This window comes from Thalassophryne amazonica, chromosome 11 (assembly GCF_902500255.1).
Source record: "Thalassophryne amazonica chromosome 11, fThaAma1.1, whole genome shotgun sequence".
In the NCBI taxonomy this organism is placed as follows: domain Eukaryota; kingdom Metazoa; phylum Chordata; class Actinopteri; order Batrachoidiformes; family Batrachoididae; genus Thalassophryne; species Thalassophryne amazonica.
This window is the reverse complement of record NC_047113.1, coordinates 50,052,689-50,075,674: the sequence shown is the minus strand read 5'-3', so window position 1 is coordinate 50,075,674 and position 22,986 is coordinate 50,052,689. Positions and strand designations below refer to the sequence as shown.

Here is a 22,986-nt window from a genome sequence, read left to right as displayed (position 1 = left end):
CTGTTTGTTGTGATTTGGCGCTATATAAATAAAATTGATTGAAATATAAATAAATTGATTGATTGATTAGTTGTGCGTGCTATTTTTAAAATGTTTGGTTTAATTGTTTTTGCTCGTTGGGAGAGGAAGCATCCCGTTGTTTACAAGGGTATACGGACGCGACTGTTGAGAAGAAGTTAATCCCCTTTTTTGCTTTCTTCATAGTTTTACTTTAAATATATAATGGACACATTTGGTACAAAATAGTTACATTGGTATCTGTTTACTTTCAGAAGCAGTTGTCTCATTTCTAAATCTGCAGATATTTGTTTATTAATATGCATAAATTGATCTGGCTGGTTTACATTTTCAAGTGAATCAAAACTTCTGGAATGTGCAGATCCAGATGTTTTGGTGGCTTTTCCACTCCACCACTTTGTATTATTGTACATAAAGAGACTGGCATCCAAGTCCTTTATTCTATATAAATCGGAAGGTTTATGATAGTTGCTATTAAGGAGATTATTTGGGTTCTCTAATCTCCAATCTGAGGATTAACTGGAGCTATTGGTGTGTACAGATTATTACGTCTCCTTTGGAGAAGCAGTGTTTACTTCCTCAGTAGGTAGAAGCACATTGTTTGTCAAGATCCTGATTGATTTAGCTTGTTAAAGGTAAATTAATTAAGTAGTTCGATCTTTGTGACTGAAGTCGAGTGGAACCAGGCGCATCATGGAGGACTCGGTGCCCCCGAATATTGATCCAGATTTCGAGCCGCTGAGTAGACCCCGATCCTGCACATGGCCGCTGCTGAAGCCGGACATCTCTGCTGTCAAAGTAGAGGCAACAGACGGCGCAGAGTCCGCCGCCGGAAGTTCGCCTGCAGATGAAGACAAACGGAGCCACAGCAAATCACCTCAGAGCCCGACAAAGCCGGGATGGTGTCTGAGGGCGGGGTCTTGGCCGGAGTGGGCGGAGCCACCCCAACTGCCCGCAAAGGGTCATCCCGCCTCAATGCATGGGGGAACCAGGGCTACGCAGACCTGATCAGTCAGGCCATACAGAACTCACCTGAGAAGAGGCTGACCCTGGCTCAGATCTACGACTGGATGGTAAAGACAGTGCCTTACTTCAGAGACAAAGGAGACAGCAACAGTTCCGCTGGGTGGAAGGTGAGTCTTCTACAACTTTCTTGCCACATTTCAGAGAAAGTGGGACAGACGTTAAAGCGAAATAATCTTTTACGATCTTAGTAAATCCCTTCACCTTCTTCCTTTCTTCACTTGGGGTCGCAACAAACGATCTGCTGGATGCCCTTCCTTAGGCAACTCCATGGAGAATGGACAGGGGTGGCCTTGAACTTACTCTTTGGAAACAAGTGCACTTAACTACTTAGCCACCAACTCACACACACACACACACTCGTCTTCAACTGCTTTGTCCAATTAAGGGTCGCGGGGGGCTGAAGCCTATCCCAGAAATCATAGAGTGTGAGGCGGGGTACACCCTGAACAGGACGCCAGTCTGTCGCAGGACCACATAACGACAAACAAACGCAGTCACACACGCACTCACACCTACGGACAATTTAAAGTTTCCAGTTTGCCTAACCTGCGTGTCTTTGGATGTGGGAGGAAGCCGGAGCACCCGGCGAGAACCCACACAAACACGGGGAAAACATGCAAACACCACACAGAAAGCCCACAGGTGGGAATCGAACCCATGACCTCCTCGCTGTGAGGCAACAGTGCTAACCACTAAGCCCACCATGCAGCTGCCACCACCTCAGTCATATTAAAATATGGTTGCAATCAAGCCTCTGAATGTATAGAATATGCATTATGTCAAAAATAAGTTGATGAAACAATAAAGAAATAAATGCAAAATAAAGAGGAGTAAATGAAAGAATGAAATTAATCATTCTTTTGGATGCTTATTTTGCAGGCAGCACGGTCGCTTAGTGGTTGGCAAGAAGGTCGTGGGATCGATTCCCACTTGTGACCTTTCTGTGTAGAGCAGGGGTGCCCAACCTTTTTTGAACCGAGAAAAGTTTTTCCCTGCCTTAGTGGGACTTCTGGCCCCGAGACGAGGAAGCTCGTCTCTCATAGTTCAGACAGTCGGAGCCGAGCGCAGCCGTAAGCAGGTACTCAGACACTCTCTGTCTGCATTAGAGTCCAGATTGTGTTGCTCTGGATTTGAGCTCACTGTCATTTTTCAATGTGAGGATCCAGGTGCCACTTTGGACGATATACAGTCCACATCTATATTTTCCTCAAATGGAAAACAGAGAAAACTGACAACAGGCTCTTTGGAGGCAAAGTCAGAGAAGCGCCTGTCAAATTCTGGCAAGATGCTCTGCACATGATCATCATGAGGTGGACTCTTTAGGATCCATGTTCTTTGTCCTGGTGCTTAAGTTCTGTGTCCATGTGTGGAAAGTTCTTCAGGTCACACTGTTGCAACCTGCTTGATAGCGCATGTAATATGCTTTTAAACTTGCTTTCAAATCCAAAAGCTGTGCATGTTCAGCATGGTTTGAACATTTCAGAAATTCTTTAAAAGCCCACTTGTGCGCCGTGGCGGCTGTTGTATCAATTGTATTACTTTACTAAGCCAGATATATAGATTTATAACACAAAAGTGTCAAAAGGGGTAATAGAGATAAGTGTAAAGATGACTGTGTTAGAGTTTTTCAGAGTTAGACCTGAAAAGTTTACACACACACAGAAATGATCACCCAGGAGAGACTGAATTTCTTTATCCTGCAGGAGAGGAGGAACGAGAAGCTCCTTCAGAAAGAACTGTCGTCCGTCCTAAAGGTCCCGCCCATTGCCTCTCCTATTTATTGAATATTGTTGCATACAGCATATACGAATGATGATATCACAACACAATGGAAAGACACACGAGCCCTGTCTCCTAAGCTTTCCATAACAATGTCAGGTTGCCATGCTCTCCTTCAAGGCTGAACCATTAATCAAAAGTACAGATCTGTGATTAGTTAATCATGACCCCAGCCTACCAGTCTGACATTCTAGATAAACAATCTGCACATTGAATGGTCACTTGCTCAACGCATATGATTGCTTTTGCCACTATGTAATTATTTACAGGAATAATGGTACATGAACTTTCACACATGCATATACGTATATAATAGAGAACAGAAATCAAAGACATGATTACAGAGAGTACATCAAAGTGAAGACATTAATATTTGCTAATACATATGACAATATAGAGAAAAACTCTGTCATTCTTCCCCCCTGTTTATCCAAATTAATATCTACACGTCTAACATTATCATTGTAGAAATATCAAAAACTTAGTGTACCTAACCACCCGTTTTCCCTGTCGGGACGGGTTGACATAATTCAGTCTCCAATAACAATAACGCAACATAGTAATGGTCCAGCAATAAGCCATCAATTGTGGTGGAAATCATCCATTGAGCCATTGATCAAGCAAGAGGAATCATACAACAAATCATAACACGTAGTAAGTCAGTTCAGTGGTTTCCATCAGATACATACCCGTAGAACACCATTTCTTTGTATAAATATTTAAAGTGATTGATATTTGGACATCATTGGAGTTTCTCAGGTAGCTTATTCCAATTGTTTAGGCCATAAACAGAGACATAGAAGCATTTCCTGGTCGTCCTTGCGCCCACAGCTTTAAAATGATACAAATCCCTTAAATTATATATTCCTTCTCTTGCATAAAATATCCTTGAATTCCGAAAGATACTTGCTTATGTTTTACTTTATACATCAATCGAACAGTCTTAAATTAAATCATGTTGTGGAGTTTTAAAATCTTTGATTTAATAAACAGTGGATTGGTATGATCCCAATTGTTGTGTGTTGGGGGGTTTGGCTGGACATTTTGGTGTTGTTTTCTTTTCTTTGCTCTCCAGGTGGTATGCAGACTGGTTTTTTGTCTGTGGAGAGGGTGCTGGCGGAGGAGTCCTTCACCCTCATCAGCATGATTTGCAGCACCTGTGGATGATGCTCGCGTGCAACCTTGAGGACTTTCAGCTGAGGCGGATGATGGGATGGCGTTCTGCATTTGGGCCATGGGTGGTTCGAGCAGAATTGCCGGGAACTCGACCTTGTGACGTTCGTTTGTGAGACGCTGAGGACCGCGCCTGGGTTTGACACATCGTGCCTGTGAAGGAGGACGGGTGAGGGACACATGCTGTCAGCACACATCAGAGGTGATTGATTGTCTGAATAAGTGTTAATAGTAATTTGGTATTTTGTTACGCAGTATATTTGAACATTGATGAGAATTGTGCAGCTCGCTTCTCACGGCCGTGGCGTGCGGACTGATGATCCTCCACCTGTTGTGAGAAGCTGCTCATTTACATAAAGCTTAAATTCAGACCTGAATGTGTTGCTGATAGTGTGTGCCTTTGAAGAATATTAGTTGTAGCTGTTGACTTACCTCACCTCTTCTATCCTTCACAGAGTCAGTTTGTCGTGTCCACCTGGGGGGTGTTTGGCGGTGAATGTGAGTCCAGAAGCGCCGGGCTTCGATCCCTTTGGGTGCTGGAGAGCGCGCCGTCCTTCACTCCGCCAGACAAACGCACTTTTATGTTGTACACTGAGTATTGCACAAGAGGGGAAAACAAAATTGTTTTGTTTTTGGAACCGCTTTCTGGTTATTTAGCGCTGGGTTCAGTCAGACGCAGGTCCGCTCCTCAACCCGTGTCGGCACATGACACCAATAACCTGCATTATGAATTATTCTTAATCCTCTTTCTTTTTTTTTTCTTTTTCCTCTCACTCTAAGGTTGAATAATGGTTGTGCTGCAGTGTTGTAGTTATTGCCCTATACTTCAAGTAAGACTCAATCAGTGTGCAACACAGAGTATGTAGTGCTTTCTCTTGACTATATTGGATATGTGTTGTCTAGTTGATCCTGACATCGATGACCATCCCTAATTACTTGTTCTCTCCGACAGGTTCTACATTTACTCCCTGTATGTTTCACTGTATTTGTTCATCCTTTTTATAGTTTCCCAATAACATTATTTTAGTTTTTTAGACCAACTTAGTGACAGTTTGTTCATATCGAACTGAACCAACTCTTCAACTTTATCATCTTGGATCCCAGATCATCTAATAATTGTTACAAATTATCTCCTGAACTAAATGAGTTCGTATTATCTGCAAATTCGCTCTAAACAGATCCGAGACTTTACATAAATCATTGATATACAATATGCATAACTTATAACTTTGGTTTCAACACAGAACCCTGAGGAACTCCACAAACTCTGTGTTTATTAATCACTTCTATTGCATCTTAACCTATACTGACTATCATTAAGCAGGTTGGGTTGTCCAATAATCTGTTATTGCAAAGTTTTTCTGCTGTTTTTGAGAAGACACATGCACATAGTTAACAAAGATACTTGTCACCAAATTTGAATAAATGTATCCCTTCCTTCTAGTCTGAATTGTAACGTGGTTCATATATTTTTTCATACCACCACACAGTAAATGCCACAATCGCAGTAGTAATTGTCAAAATCATCATCAGGTGCGCAGTTTGCAGCCTGCTTGGGCAGCAAAGCTCTCCATAGCTAAAACAGTGTTTTGAACAACCAGTTGCTATGTCCCTCTCTCTCTCTCTCTTTTTTTTTCCGTCCCCAGGGGCAGGGAGAGAGGGAGAGACAACAGTTCTGGTTTTGAAGATGTCTTCTTTCTTTGGTGACAGTTCAAAAAGGTTCAGTTTGTCTGGGCTTAGGGGCGTAAGGTGACAGTTCACAGTCTCAGTTCTGTTCAGCAAGGGGCTGAGGGAATCTGGAACTCTTTTTATGTTAGTTCCCTTCAGCTGTAGTGCAAAAATCTGCTATCATCAGTATGTGTAAAGCATGTTGCAAGTGGAATTAAAATAATGTGTCATGTACTCTGTCCTGTGCCCTGTTCTTGATGTTTTCTTTAAACACAGGTGTACAGGAATAGAATAGGATTGTCTTCTATTCTCAAAGATGCAGTTTCGTCTGCTTCTTTTTTCCTGGTCTGGTCACGTCAGTGCTCTTATTCAAGCCTGTAGTACGTCTGCTTCTAATCCCGGATTACGTGGACAGGATTCTCCTCAGTTGTAGCTGGTTTCTCATCTGCTTCAGGACCCAGGCGCCTGCTTCAATCTCTGGTCTTTGTCTTTGTTCACTCCTGGTCACTCTCTGTCACTGTTGTGACGCGCTTCCAGCCGTTACTGGGCCTATAGGCCATCAGCCGACACTGTTACATGTCGCTCCCCTTGTCTTGCTCGGGATCTTTCAGGTATCTTTGTCTTTTACAGTGGAATAGATGCACCCAAGATGACCTCTCTACAATTTTCACGGCAGTGGGGTTGGTCAGCAGCATTTGGAATGGACCTTCCCACCTTGGAGATGACCAGTTCTTCCTCTTAATAGTCTTTATCAGCATCCAGTCATCGATCTGGATCTGTTTCTCAGGGTTCTGCACAGAAATAGGAGAGTCTGGTATTGTGTTAGAATGTATGACATACTTATGGGACAATACTCGTCTCATGTAATCAACTAATTCCTCATCCTCGCTATCAGGCCCAGCTATCTTCTGCAAATCTGGTATTCTATAGGGCCTGCCATACAAAATTTTGAATGGCTTAAGGCCAGTCGCTAGTTTGCTAGCAGCTAGTCATGAGCTGGGTGTTATATGCATGTATAATTTCACTAAATAAAAAAAACAATAAACCCAGGATTTATTTTTTCTTCCACAATGCATTTCCCTGAGCTCACTTTTAATTGTTCCATTTGTTCGTCCCACTAAACCTGCACTTTGAGGATGATTAGCACAATGTGTTTTTGCATTTATTTCCAAATGTTCTGTCAAATGTTGGATGATTTCATTTACAAAATGAATGCCATTATCACTGTACATTGTTTCGGGTAGCCCATGTCTTGGAATTATATCTCTACAAAGTATCTTTGCCACTGTTAGAGCATCTGCATGTCTAACAGGGAACACCTCTACCCATTTGTTATATGCTTCAATCAATACTAGGCAATATTTTCCCTTCACATTGGTTCATTCAATAAAATCCATTTGAAATGGGTATTGAGGTGTTGGAAATTTCCCTCGTTTTGGTCTCTCATTACCCTGTGAATTGTGCTTCGCACAGACTAAACATGCTCCGCAGTAATGCTTTGCATATGTCTGAAATCCAAATGTCACAAAATGATTATTAACCAGTCCAATCATTTCAAAATTGATTGATTGGATGAATGATAAGCATTGATTAACATCAATTAATACGTGCAGGCCGATCTTAATATGACAATTCAATTCCCGACAATGATCCAATACTCCAATTAGATCAGTACACCGCCTTACCATGTAGGCATACGGGCAAATTTGACCCCACCATAGTACCCCAGTGCCATCTCCTCATGTCCTAGTGAGTCAGAGCGTCACAGAGACAAGGTCGAGTAATCATGACTGGGCCTGCCTTAGGTTGTCCCAGGGTTTAAGATGGCCGTCATGGGCTCGCAGCCTTCCATACTGGGCAGGGGTTCCAAGGGGTGGGGGAACACCCATTAAGAGGTGTCATGTCAAAACAGCTTTAATTGCACAGAACATTAAACATACAGGATCATTGAAAGTGAATTGAAGTATCTTTTAGCAATTTATCCCAGAACAGATGATTCTATTCTATTAATCCCAGAGTGGATCTGTTGGATTAATCAATGCTTAAACACCAACAATAAATAGAATAAAAATAATGACAGAATCAGATACACAAACAATACTTGGTTTGCAGGAATAACTATGGGTCAGAATGGACAATAATAAAGTGAAAAGTTGTCCAACAATCTCTATCCTTTAAAGCCTAACTTAATCTGCATACATCAAATAATAATTAATAAGCACTTCATTGGTCATCAATGCTTTATGAAAGCCTGCAGTTTCTTGTTTGATTTACTGCAGGGGTTAGTTGCACCACTTAAGAGTTCACATTAGTTCAATCAAAACACAGGATGATCAAAATATTGAGTTCTCATTATTTGTTGCTTGTGCATTGCTGTCAATTCACCCTCGCCAACATTAATGTGTCTAACAGGAGCCCAGTTTTACTGTTTCACACGCTGTACAACCTTCTGCTCTGCTCTTCGGCTGGAGTGATAAATTACATTTTGTTCCCAAAACAACCCACGCTTCAAAAAAAAAAAAAATAAAAAAAATAGAACATTGCATTTGATAAAGTCAATGCAACGTAATGCAAAACAACATTAAAGCTGGAAATGATTACATCAAATAAACATCTCTCTAAATTCAACAGTAAGAAGCACTTTTTAAAACATTAGTATCAATTACATGTAAACCAACTGTATTTCATGTGTTAAAGCACAACAAAACATTGCTGCAGTGTTTCTCAAATCCTCCCTCAAGTTGTGGGGGTGTGGAGCGAGGAGGGGGAGGGGGAGGAGGAGGGAAGTGAGCATTTAGAGCTTCCCTCAGCAGCTGTGTGTGTACACGCTCCTCCAACACCCCAGACCAGGAACAAAATACTACAACTGCTTACAACAAGTAAAAATAACCCAACTCTTCTCAAATAAAAACCCAAAAAACATCCACAGGTCCAAAGAAGGCCTGTGTTACATTACACGCAACATATTATACACATGTAGACCCGTAGACCTCAATGGAACTACTAAATACAGAGAACTGATAGGAGACTTTGTCCTTTTTTTTTTCGCCAACCTTCTGTCAGGTTGTTTGGGACCCGGAGGTCAAGAACCGGGTATGCAATCACAGTCTCACAATCAGTTTTTTAATAGTCCTCAGAGAATCTACCACAACCACTGCTCCCTTCTGTCTGTTATGTGCTGTCAAAAAATTAGTGGACCAGTCAATCACAATTTTTCAATCTTTTAGCAGTATTTAATATGTATACTGGGGAACTGATTCATAGAAATGTTTTATAACCCAAAGTCGTTATTGCCTAGATGAGCCTGTTTCCAGACGAGTTTATGAATACCCGCTGGAACTCATTGATCTAAGTGGTCAGTTCCACAGTAGCTCATTCATGATTACTGAGGCAAGATTAGCCAAATACTGCAATGTTCAACTGAAGCAGTCAATCTGAATTTTCTTCTCTTTTTTTTCCAGACAGAAAAGAATCACCTCACACAAATTTCAAAACAACAACACACAAAGAATATATCACACAACAATAAACCAATCATTAATGGAATATAATCTTGATCAGCTTTGCTTAAAATCCATTAAGTAGGCGAAATCCATCAACTTTTACACCTTATCCAGTGTACAAAAATCAACCATATTTTAACCACTTCATCCCAGTTACATGATCATTTGATATGGGAAGTAGGAAGACGATAGTATTTATCGTCTTTGAGTTATCATTAAACCAAGCTGAAAAGTTCTATTTCATCAACAGATCTATTTCAGAATTCTCCCTCAAAATACTCCATCTTTTACCCTGGACTCCAACTCACACTCATATACACGTACAAAATTGATTAATGTGCACTTATTTCTCAGTTTCTTAACTCCACACTTTAAAATGTTGGAGCACCAACAACTGTGACCTTGACAGTTTTATCTTAAACAATTCACAATAATTACACACAATCTGTCTATATAGCGACAACAGAACAAAAGTAAGGAAAAACAGACAAATATAATCTGCTAGAAAAAAAAGTTCTGCAACCTTATGTACATAAACAAAATTCATGTTGAAAATGGAGAACTCCTTATCTTTGTGAGTGTGTACATTCACGCGCAAAGTGTCCCTTCTTTCCACACTTCCAACATGTCAAATTCCTTTTTATCTCACGCTCACGGGCTTTACCTCTGGCCGCTCTGCAGCGCTGACTTTTGCCCTTTCCTACAAAATACACTTGTTTCTCACACATCATTATGACTGCTCCAGCAGGTTTAAAAACTGCTGTGTTTGGTGCAAAAGCATGGTCTGGTGTATTTTTCACTCCACGTCTCAAATTCCTCTTTGTAAAATCACTGGTGTTCTCTTTTATAGTATCAAATGACTTTGTTGTGGAATTTAACTGTAATTTTCCCAAGAAATTAACTGTCTCTTGCCACATTTTTGAGTATTCAGGTGATGCTGGATCTTTGGTCTTCATGTACCTAACATCATTTGACTGTGTCATGTTAGCTGTGAGAACAACAGTGATTACCCATTTTAGCTGTTCGTGGGGTTATCTCATAGAGAGATCTAAACGAACAGGCTGTTGTTCCTTTTTCACTGTTTGGTCACCGATCAGTCTGAAAAGTGTCACCACTTCGACCTCTGAGAGGTGGGTGACCTTGCTTAGGGCTTCTTTCCAGACTCGTAGCTTCACAAACAGGTGTGGTGCGTATAGAACGCTTACAACCTACTTCACAGACAGGGCTTCGTTTCTGCCAGTGGGTTAAAACTGGTGACAGGCCCCTGTGCTTCAGTTGTGTACGTCCTCAGTCATAAAAACACACACATTCATACAAGCACATTCACGCCACTGCGCTTCAGCTATTATCACGTTTTAGCTCCAACCGGTTTTTATATAATATATTTATATAATATATATCAGAATTTTACGGCCCCCCCGCCGAAGGTTTCACTGACCCGCCACTGTACAGTTTTTACGCACTGTTCCGGACCCGAAAGTGGTCTCCTGTTGTCTCTGGCTTTTATTACTTGCCAATTGTAACCGCTGCAGCTCAGTTTGGAGCGAACAGCCACATCGAGTGTCTGACACAGCGGAAGATTGCAGCGCGCGCACCCGCGGGGCGCTGCTTGACTTTTATCTTTCTCCAATTGTAAAATTTAACGCTTTACAGCCAGGCCTTAGCCTCACACTTTACAGTGTTTAAGCCCAGAGACGAACTTAGAAAGACATTACGGGTTTTTTTTTTCCTCTTGCAGCGATGGTCCCAGCCACGCGCTCTCACGTGCACAGATTTTTCACTCAAAGAAAAACAGTCTCACCGTGATCACACTCTGTTGCAGTCCGTATGCCTTCACCCCGGTAGGCGCCGACCCATTAGGGAGGAGACCCGCCACCCAGAAAGGGAACTGCAGGAACTGATTTCCCGCGCTGCGGCCGCAGAATTCCACGGGCGTTCTCCGTCATGGGCCGACGAGTTTCCGGTCTGTTGGCATCCGGCTCGAAGGACCAAGATGTTAGAGTTTTTCCAGAGTTAGACCTGAAAAGTTTACACACACACAGAAATGATCACCCAGGAGAGACTGAATTTCTTTATCCTGCAGGAGAGGAGGAACGAGAAGCTCCTTCAGAAAGAACTGTTGTTAAAGATTTTGTATATATGTTATCACTGTTAAACGTTTGTACATTTGTCTTCTTTCTCATGAGAACGGTGTTGTGCTGTTTTGCACTTCACCCTGAGAACGTACGTGTTATTCAACCTTGTTTTAGCTTTGTCTTCTTTCACATGAGAACGGAGATGTGCTGTTTTGCACCTGTCTTAATGCAATCCTGAGAATTCAATTTTGTTTTAGCACTCTGGGGTCAATCTGAGCTGGGAATGAAGGACTGGATGTACTTATTGTTATAACATAACTTTGTTTTCGCAGCCTCTAACGACTGGGAGCAAGAGAACGTTTTGACTATTGTGATGTGGTGTTTAGTGTGAAGGAGTGTGGAAGACAGGACACTTCAGGCAGATGCAGAACAGCTGATACCTGCAACAGACGAACGAGATGTGCTGACCTGAAGTGTTCTTCCTTACAGCTGCACTTGACGTATGCGTTTATGTTATGGGAAGAAACTTGTCTTGCGTCATTACCCCCACCCTTAGGACAAGTTTCTTGTTTATGTGATGAGGGCGTCTCTTAATAAAAAGAGCGGAAAAGCAGGCCAGACTTTAGTGTAGCCTTGGTGTACAGCCTGGCCGCACTCCGCGCGTAATATTTGATTTTCTGTCTCACTGGTGTTTCTTGACTCTGTTTGTCTTGTTAAAGGTTTTAAAAATGTTTGGAGGAGAAAATACCCAACATTGACTGGGGGCTCGTCCGGGATCTCAACAACACCGGAGGTGTCCGGCGGAGGTCGTCAAGTCCAGACGTAAATCCTTGGCCAAGGTCTGATCGATCGATTGATCGTGTCTGCAATTGTCGACCACCGTTGGCATCGTCTGGTTGACGAGATTTTCCCGAAGAAGACAGACAGGAAGTCGAGTCAGTGAGTAAAATTTCTTTGTAAACAGTACTGAGTGAGTGGTGATCAGATCACATAAAACAGTTAAATTCCGCAAGCGATGATACAGAATCGCCTGTTAATGCAAAGCAGTTAAACTCTGTAAGGAGGGTGCGGACTCCTCTGTTTTAATACGCGTACCGGTAGGGGATAAAAGTGATCACATAAAACAGTTAAACTCCGTAAGCGATGATACAGAATCGCCTGTTAATGCAAAGCAGTTAAACTCTGTAAGGAGGGCGGACTCCTCTACGGTTGCGAGGGACGCAAGTAGTTAAATTCCGGAAGGAGGATACGGACTCCTCTGTTTTAATACGTAAAGGAAATCCCGGGTAGAAATACGTGCACTGTAAAAAAGTAGTTAAATTTGGCAGGGACGGCGGAGTCCCCTAAGGCAGGACATTAGTTAAATTTCACGGGAGGGCGAGCTCCCCTGACATAAGAATACGCGTACGATTATTAGGAGTGTTTCTATGTGTAAATAGTGTTTTGCGCAAGTGTAAATAACTGTGTGAAAGTGTAATACTTTGGACAACGTTAGTGACAACCGTGCGTGTGGAAGCAGAGGCAAGTGATTCCGCTTCCTACGGGGAGGTGAAAGGAATCAACCACACGACGGCAAATTAATTGTCACGTCCAAAGAAAGTGTGAAAACTTCAGATTTAGAACACCCTAGGTGTGCCCCCGTCTGAAGTCCAAATTATAACAAGGGATAATAAAAATGGGGGGTAAGACGTCTAAAAATAAGGAAAATTTATCAACTGACGACTGGAAAGTTATGGAGGCAAAAAATCCAAAAGCAACAAAGAAATTGGAGACCTGGATAAATAAACATGACTTTGACGGACGACTGAACCTGATCAGTATACAGAAGCTAAAGAAGGAGTTAGAACGGGAACATAAAGGTGATGAGAAAAAGATGCAGAAAGTAGGGGCAGATTTAGTGGCATTTTGGGAGGAAGAAGCAGAGAACAGACAGAAAGGAGCAGAGAAGCGACGATTAGAGAAAGCAAGGAAAAAGAAAGCTGTAGGTAAGGCAGAAGAAGATGTGATAATTCAGCACAGAGAGCCAGAACAGCCTCAACAATCACCGCCGGCTGGATCGTCGGTGACAAAGAGACCTTTATCTCCTCTACCAGAGGATGACGATGTACCGCCACCACAGTATGATTTGGCGGTAAAACCTAAGGTAAAAAGAGAAAAAACCAGAAAAACCACAAACACGCAGTCAAGCGAAAGTGCCTACAGCCCCTCCCATGGTGGAACATAGTGATCAGGGAGGTGCCTATCCTATGATAGAAGTACCAAATCCTCGTGCAGGAACAGCAGGACAGCTACCAACCATGCTCGTTTATCGGACATGGAATGCTGATGATATCAAAGCAGCAGTCGACATGATACCATCGCCACATGTCGATATTGAGGGATTTATGCAGGATATAGAAAACATTAGAACATCTTACCACCTTAATGGACCTGAAGTCCAACAGGTGTGGATGAAAGCATGTGGCCCTAAATGGAGTCAGGTACGCGGAGACTGGAATCCTGCAGATCAACAAGGCGTGCCACTGACACATGATGATCTAGTCTTGAAAACAAGAGTGGAAGCTATGATTACACGTGCAAAAGGAGTGTTAGGACCAAAGATAAATTATACTGAAATTACCAGGACAACTCAGAAAGAAGGAGAGCCATGGACAGAGTTTAGGTGCAGATTTGAGAATGTGTTTAGGGTCCATAGTGGCATATTGCCAGAAACACCTGTGTATGAACAACAATTGAAAAACGCTCTGATCCAACATTCCAATAAGGATATAAAAGCTTGGATACAGAAACATTGGATTGGATTGCCTACAGGCACATTGGAAGACACACATACACACTGCTGTCATGCAGAAGAAGTCTTAAAGCAGAAAAAGACAAGAAACAGCGACAAAGGAGTGTATGTAGCACATGGAGATGACGAAATATATTACCAGCAGGGTAACTTAAGACAGCAGAAGCAGTGCAAACGCCCCAAAAAGCCATGGCAAAATAGACAAGGTGGACAGCCACAACGTCAAGGACCATGGCAACCACAACAGCAGCCCAGACAGGGAGGGCCACCACGTGGTCCCCTGATTTGTTGGAACTGTGGAAGAGAGGGACATATGTATAGAAATTGTCCGAATCCACCTACTGAGGGAGCAGCAGGAGGAATTCCACAACGGAATAATCCTCCTCAGCCACAGTATCCACAATGACTAGAATCCATAATCCATGATTCCACATCATATAGGCAGTCTGATTGCGATATGGATCTGTGTGCCTTGCTGGGAAATCCGGTACCAAAACCAGAAGTGACTTTGTTGGTAAATGGACGACCAGTGACATTCCTTTGTGATACAGGAGCATGTAGAACCACATGTAATGACAACATACCTGTCCATCAATTAAGCAACGAACTCTTTAGGGTTCGCTCTGCAAATGGACAAACATCAGACGTCCCTATCACCAAACCCATAACGTTGACAGATCCATTTGGCCTGACGTGTACTATGGCAGTGTTAAGCATGCCACAATGTCCAGTTAACCTCCTAGGACGAGACGGATTGACTGCATTGGGCTTGTCCATAATTGTGGAACAAGGGAAATTAATTGTTGAACGCACAGGAGGCGTTAACATGGTAAGAGAAGAAAGCGCTGACCCCACATTCCACTATTACTATACATTTGACATCTCAGAAGAAGATGCTGCAGGATGGGGTAAAGATGTCGTCTTGCAAGCGACAGCCCTACTAAAAAATCCTGAACAACAGATGTCACCACCTGACCTGCATGTCACAATGTGGCATAAAGATCCTCCAGGTCCGGATGGTGACTATGAAACTAAATTGAAAAATGTTTCACCTGTGAAACTGACAATGACCGATTTGATTCATGATGGCAACTCAATAGCCGTCATAACAGTAACAGGCGCCACTGAAGATGTATCAAAATTGAAATTCACAGGTATGCCATTACATATGTCACTTTGTAAGCCATATTTGACAGAATGGCAAGAATTGGGACTGACAGTCATAACAGCTTTGTCAGCCTCTGATTGGAGTAGAGTTGGCCCACGAACGGAGTTCAGTCCATCAACCAAGTTGTATAAAGTGCTAGTTAATGTCTCATTGGTGCTGACAGCTGGAACACACATTGATGCGTCCACTTCACAATCCTGAGTGTTTCAGTTGAGTCCTGAAGAGGATGCTCTTCTCTCTTCAGTACCGTCAGGATTGTGGACAACAGGTCCTTCAGACGTAGGACTGATTAAAATGCACAACCTGTAGTTATAAGGCCAAAAACAGAATACAGACCATGTGTAAGACAGTATCCATTGAAACCTGATGCAATTGAAGGAATCAGGCCAGTAATAGAGGATTTATTAACAGCAGGAGTAATAGTGCCATGTCCAGATTCACCATGTAACACACCCATATTTCCTGTGAAAAAGGCTCCGCCCTCAGTGGGGTGGAGAATGATTCAAGATCTGCAGGCAGTAAATGCTGCTGTGATTAAAAGAGCACCATGTGTCCCAGATCCACACACCTTGTTAAATTCGCTGAGACCAAATTCTAATAGTTTCTCAGTAATTGACATAAGTAATGCATTTTTCTCTGTGCCAGTACACCCAGATAGTCAATTCTGGTTTGCTTTTACCTTTAAAGGACAACGATATACATTCACCAGATTACCGCAGGGTTACGCAGAGAGTCCAACTATTTATTCTCAAGTCATGTCAGCATGTTTAGCCAATTTCGTTCCACCGGCAGATAGCCAACTATTAGTGTATGTTGATGACATTTTGATTGCCTCTGACACACGAGAAACTGCATAACTGACACAGTAGCATTATTATGTTTCTTATTTGACAATGGCCACAGAGTGAGTAGAAACAAAGTTCAGTTGTGTAGGGATAAAGTAAAATATTTAGGACATGAGTTATCAGCCACAGGGCACACGATCCTGTCTGACAGGAAGGAAGCAATTTTGCACGCTCCAAAACCACAGACCAAAAAGCAGATGATGTCATTTCTTGGATTGACAAATTACTGCAGGGCATGGATTCCTTGCTATGCAGAGTTGACTAGTCCACTTTCTGATTTGATGTACAAAGATGATATTTCAATGTCAACCGTGTTGGAATGGAACAAAGATGCTGAGGAAGCCTTTGTAAAAGTAAAACAAACATTAGTGTCATCCACAGTTTTGGCACTACCAGATTATAGTAAACCATTTACTCAAACAGTTGATTGTAAGAATAAGTTCATGACTAGTGTTTTGGTTCAAGTGTATGGCTCAAAATTGAGGCCAGTTGCCTACTACTCATCTAAATTGGATGCAGTAGCAAGTGCTTTACCACCATGCGTACAGGCTGTTGTTGCGGCCTCTATGGCTGTTCAAAGTAGCAGTAATGTTGTTCTATTCCATCAGTTGACATTGAAAGTTCCACATGCAGTCTCTGCACTTTTGTTGCAGACAAACATGAGCCTTTTGTCCCCAGCAAGACATCTTTCGTGCATGTCCTTGCTATTATCACAGCCACACCTTACGATAGAGCGCTGTACAACATTGAATCCCTCCACATTGATACCTTTACCTGAGGATGGTGAGCCGCACAATTGTCTTGATGTAGCAACAGTTTGTACAAAAGCACGCCCAGACCTCCGGGACACACCCATCCCAAACAGTACAATCGTGTATGTGGATGGTTCTTCCACCAAAAATGCTTATGGACAAACACAATCTGGATATGCTGTCGTCACAAATTCAGAAGTATTAGATTCTGCTTCATTGCCATCGTCATTTTCAGCACAAGCAGCTGAATTAGTTGCTTTAACTGCAGCTTGCTATCTGTTTCAAGGTACGGCCGTATCAATTTATACAGACAGCCAGTACGCTTTCAGCACAGTGCATGTGTTTGCAAAACTGTGGGAGGAGCGTGGAATGGTGACATCATCTGGAAAGCCAGTGACTCATGCCACTCTCCTAACTGCCCTACTGCAAGCTGTGAAGTTGCCTCAACAAATTGCTATATGCAAATGTGCGGCTCACACTAAAGGCTCTGACAGTGTTTCAAAAGGAAATGATTTTGCTGACAGAGTAGCAAAAGGGGCAGCAGCAGCTTCTTCTATTTTTGTTATACAGGAAACAACTCCAGATTTGTATATAGGTCGTACACTGCTTGCTGATATGCAACAGCAGGCAACAGACAGAGAAAAACAAATGTGGATAGCTAAAGGCGCTACGTATGCAAATGACTTGTACGTATGACCACAAAAGAAACCCATATTGCCAAAAAATATGTTTAAATGGGCAGCTATTATGAGCCATGGCGTGACGCATGTCTCATCAGGGGGTATGATATCGCAATTGCAATCTATTTTTTGTCTTTATGGGTTCGATGCATATGCAAAACAGCATTGTAGAGCATGCATGATATGTGCAAAACACAACTCACAAGGCAATTTGAGACCCCAAAGAGGTAAATTTCCAACACCACAATATCCCTTTCAAGTGATTCATATGGATTATATACAGCTGAGTAAACATGAAGGGAAGGAATTTTGTTTAGTCATAATTGATGCCTTCTCAAAATGGGTAGAATTGTTCCCTACAAAACATGCAGATTCACTTACAGTGGCTAAAGCATTATGCAAAGACATCATCCCACGATTTGGAATACCAGAAACAGTCTATTCAGATAACGGAGCGCATTTTGTTAATGCAATAGTGCAATACGTAGGAGAAGCACTACAGGTTAATCTCAAAAATCATTGTGCTTATCATCCACAAAGCGCCGGATTAGTGGAAAGGATGAATGGAACAGTAAAAAACAGACTTAGAAAGACAATGGAGGAAACAGGCAGACCATGGACACATTGTGTAGATTTGGTAAAAATGTATATAAACATAACTAGTACCATGGGGTTGACACCGTATGAAACATTGTTTGGCAGAAAATATCAATTGCCATATTATGGACAAATTTGGGATGTACCTGAGGAAGCCAATTTGGCGGATTACATGAGAAAAATGTTAGAAGGACAACGAGGGAGAGTTCCAAACACTGATGATCCCATTTCTCCACAGGAGGACCCTAAAGTGGTACCTGGAGACTGGGTGTTGATAAGAAGCATCAAGAGAAAACACTGGCATTCACCTAAATGGGAAGGGCCCTATCAAGTACTACTCACAACACCCACAGCTTTGAAAATTGGGGAAAGAAGTACATGGATTCATTTAACTCACTGTAAGAAAGTCATTTCTGCAGACACAGACAAACAGTAAGAACAGTAGGACAAGACTAGTAATAGTGTGTGAGCTTGGTGTTAAGATCCAGGTTAGACACGAAAGCTAGCAGAAGACATTAAGAAGCCACTGTTCTGAACATAGGTGTGCTGTAGTGTGCAGAAATGGCGAAAGAAAAAGATAAAAAGAAAGGGGGTTTCTGGACCCCACGGACAGTCCTTGTTATGCTACTTTTCTTTTTTGAATTGGTATTATTATTAAAAGCCATGAGCACGGGACATGATAATAAGGATCACATCCACAGATTGCAGAGACCAAAAAGAAGTAACAAAGACCCCAGTCCGATAATCAATGCCACAGTACATAGCTGTGATGGGAATAATGCATACCGATTTGGTGTACAGGCCTGCATTCCTAGAAATACTTCTGTGATCATCTCTGTACCATATAGTGCTCTTATCCAGAGGGACTAATTACGGAAATAGTTTCTCATGGTATATGACCAACGATCAACAAGATAGGAGATGGGAAACGTTGGTAGCCGATGAATGGAGTAGATGGACACCAAGATGGGCACAAACCGAGTGGGCTAAGTACCAGAGTCAAAGTCTCAAAATGTATCAAACAGATGATAAGCTGTCTATAGTGGTGAATACCACAGAAAAAGGAACCATATTCCCACCTGATATAGAGGGAGACTGTTGGTTGTTCCTCCTTTGGGTATACAAACAAGGAAAAGATCCGTATTTCCATTTCTTCCTCTGTGAAACAGATAGAGTACAGCAACCAATATTGACCGACTTAAGTACGTCAAAGGGGGTGTCCATACAAGCAAAGGGGGTGCCCATACAAGCAAAGGGGGTGTCTGTACAAGGCACAAAAGACATGAAGGCAGATGACTGGTTCCTAGTAACTACAGGAATTAGTGGACAAAATAACAATTGGCTTTTAATGGCAGAACAAGCAGGACTAGCAGCAAAGAAGGACTGTGTTGTGTGTATGGGACCCAGACCTATATTACAGGTAATACCGGCAGCATTACCCAAAGACTGTCTACTGACTGCTATGACACAGACATACATTGCGGCAAACAACAAATGTTCTAAGTGGGACAAGATCTATCCAGTGACCAAATTGACTAAGATTAAACCTTTATTCTCAAGCAAAGTTGGGCATGCTAACCATACATGTGTACACTTGACAGGGACAAGTAAGACTTTGGGTAGCTTAAACCACACCGCCTGGTGTAAGAATGTGGTCCATAGTACTCCCACATTCAAACCTGTCGGGAGGAGTGACGTATGGTGGTGGTGTGGGGATAACAGAATCTTTGACAGACTGCCACGAAATGTGTCAGGTTATTGTGCATTAATATCATTATTGTTACCAGTTGAAGCCATACCCATGACCCCTGAAGACGTTACGACATATGCAGCCTCTCTTATTCCTGAAGATTGGCAGAAAGACGTAGCCAGACATAGAGTGAAAAGAGATTGGAAAGGAGTGGGAAATCCAACATATATTGACGCAATAGGAGTCCCCAGGGGAGTGCCTGACGAGTATAAACTGGTTAATCAAATAGCAGCTGGATTCGAATCTTCCATCTGTTGGTGGTGCTCCATTAATAAAAACGTGGACAGAATAAACTACATCCACTACAATGTACAGAAATTAGGAAATTGGACTGAGGAAGGATTTAAGGCTGTCCATTCACAGTTAGAAGCCACGTCCCTTATGGCCTTCCAGAATCGCATTGCTCTGGATATGTTGTTGGCAGAGAAAGGAGGTGTTTGTGCCATGTTCGGAGAACAATGCTGCACATTCATTCCCAACAACACAGCTGCAGACGGCAGTCTCACTCAAGCCATTGACGGGCTGAGAACGTTGAACAGGAAGATGAAAGAGCACAGTGGAGTAAACACCGAAGGCTGGGATTGGTGGCTGGAAGGGATGGGAAAATGGAGGTCTTTGATTTCTTCACTATTAGTGTCTATAGCAGTATTTGCTGCAATTCTAACATTGTGTGGATGTTGTTGTATTCCATGTCTCCGAGGCCTTGTAAATAGAATGATAACCACAGCAATAAGTCCAGGACCAGGAGGGGGTCCAGCATCATATCCACTTCTGGGGACAGATGACGACAAGGAGGACGATGGCTCTCCTGACCTGTACCCAGACCAATGGAAGTATGATGACCCAGACACCGATGATGGTGACAATGATGACATCACCTCTGGGGTGTAAGCCTATAGAGAAAACATACCATGATGAACCTCTTAGTGAAAATCTCAAAAAGAAGTGCTAAGCTGAGTGATGCCTACTGTATGTTTAACAGGCGATAAACAGGAGGGGAATGTTAAAGATTTTGTATATATGTTATCACTGTTAAACGTTTGTACATTTGTCTTCTTTCTCATGAGAACGGTGTTGTGCTGTTTTGCACTTCACCCTGAGAACGTACGTGTTATTCAACCTTGTTTTAGCTTTGTCTTCTTTCTCATGAGAACGGAGATGTGCTGTTTTGCACCTGTCTTAATGCAATCCTGAGAATTCAATTTTGTTTTAGCACTCTGGGGTCAATCTGAGCTGGGAATGAAGGACTGGATGTACTTATTGTTATAACATAACTTTGTTTTCGCAGCCTCTAACGACTGGGAGCAAGAGAACGTTTTGACTATTGTGATGTGGTGTTTAGTGTGAAGGAGTGTGGAAGACAGGACACTTCAGGCAGATGCAGAACAGCTGATACCTGCAACAGACGAACGAGATGTGCTGACCTGAAGTGTTCTTCCTTACAGCTGCACTTGACGTATGCGTTTATGTTATGGGAAGAAACTTGTCTTGCGTCATTACCCCCACCCTTAGGACAAGTTTCTTGTTTATGTGATGAGGGCGTCTCTTAATAAAAAGAGCGGAAAAGCAGGCCAGACTTTAGTGTAGCCTTGGTGTACAGCCTGGCCGCACTCCGCGCGTAATATTTGATTTTCTGTCTCACTGGTGTTTCTTGACTCTGTTTGTCTTGTTAAAGGTTTTAAAAATGTTTGGAGGAGAAAATACCCAACAACTGTCATCTGTCCTAAAGGTCCCGCCCATTGCCTCTCCTGTTTATTGAATATCGTTGCATACAGCATATAGGAATGATGATATCACAACACAGTGGAAAGACACAAAGTCTGGTCTTACATTGATATGAGCCCTGTCTCCTAAGCTTTCCATAACAATGTCAGGTTGCCATGCTCTCCTTCAAGGCTGAACCATTAATCAAAAGTACACATCTGTGATTAGTTAATCATGACCCCAGCCTACCAGTCTGACATTCTAGATAAACAATCTGCACATTGAATGGTCAGTTGCTCAACGCATATGATTGCTTTTGCCACTATGTAATTATTTAGAGGAATAATGGTACATGAACTTTCACACATGCATATACGTATATAATAGAGAACAATATAGAGAAAAACTCTGTCAGATTGAATATATTACTGGAGCGGTAAATCGATCACTCCATGTGAACGTCACGCAGAACGCTGCTGCGCTCAGGTACCATTGGAAATTACAGGACTGTTGCCATGAGCAACAACTGAGTTGTTTCAAACTCAGCTGTTGCTCGTGGCAGGAGTGTGGTTTTGTTTTATATTTGGCAAAAAAAAAAAAAATCATTGTATCCACTAAAAAAGATTAATTCTGGCCCAGTGAAGCAGACCCCCCACCCACATAAAAAATAATCCAAGCAAACAAGGTATAATTTCCGATGGTACATGAACACAGCAGCGATCTGCGCGGTGTTCACGCAGACTGATCAGTTTACTGCTGTGATGATATATTCAAGCGTCTTTACACTTATATTTATTACCCTCTTTGACAGCTTTGTGTTATAAATCAATATATATGGCTTAGTAACGTAATACAGTGATACAGCAGCCACCATACCTCTGCTGAGCCACCTAACATCTGTCTGCAGCAGATGTGTGTCTCCTCCAGCTGTGAACAGAACACTGCAATCTTGTTCGCCACATTCGTCACTCTTCGTATTTATGGACCATGAACCATTGTGCTGCTCGCTGACTTTTCAATTCTTCAGCTTTTTGAGCAAGCAGAGGGGATTTAGCCGGGTTAGCATTAGAAGTTAGCATCGTACTTCTTGTGAATCGTCTGAAATGCCGCTCCAAATTCCCTTTCTTCAGTAAAGCTACATTTACATTGCAGATAAGACAGATGGATTTGTCATGTGAATAAATGAAAAAATAATCCAGGATGAAAATGATCATCTTTTGTTTCTTATCCACCATAGAAGAAGAGCTCTTCTTCTTCTTCTCTGGCATTTAACGGCAGCCGGCATCCATGTTGGTGCGTTGCTGCCACCTGCTTCATCAGTCTGTTATAGCAGCACTAAATCATTTCGAGTCCAGGGACAGATTTTTTTTTTTCCCATGCGATCGACTGGAACTCAGCCTGCGATTGACCAGGTGTAGAGGTGTAGAGTTTGCATGTTCTCCCTTTGTTTGCGTGGG

At 42.3% G+C, this 22,986-nt stretch overlaps 1 protein-coding gene across 1 annotated transcript in view; it reads left to right on the top strand.

The window, feature by feature from the left end:
* Positions 1-243: 243 nt before the first annotated feature.
* foxo4 (forkhead box O4) overlaps positions 244-22,986 on the top strand; it is a 38,541-nt gene continuing 15,798 nt past the window's right edge. Inside the window, exon 1 of the mRNA XM_034181588.1 lies at positions 244-1,151. Coding sequence (XP_034037479.1) covers positions 918-1,151 — 234 coding nt within the window. The 5' untranslated portion in view covers positions 244-917. The remainder of the gene's footprint in view (positions 1,152-22,986) is intronic.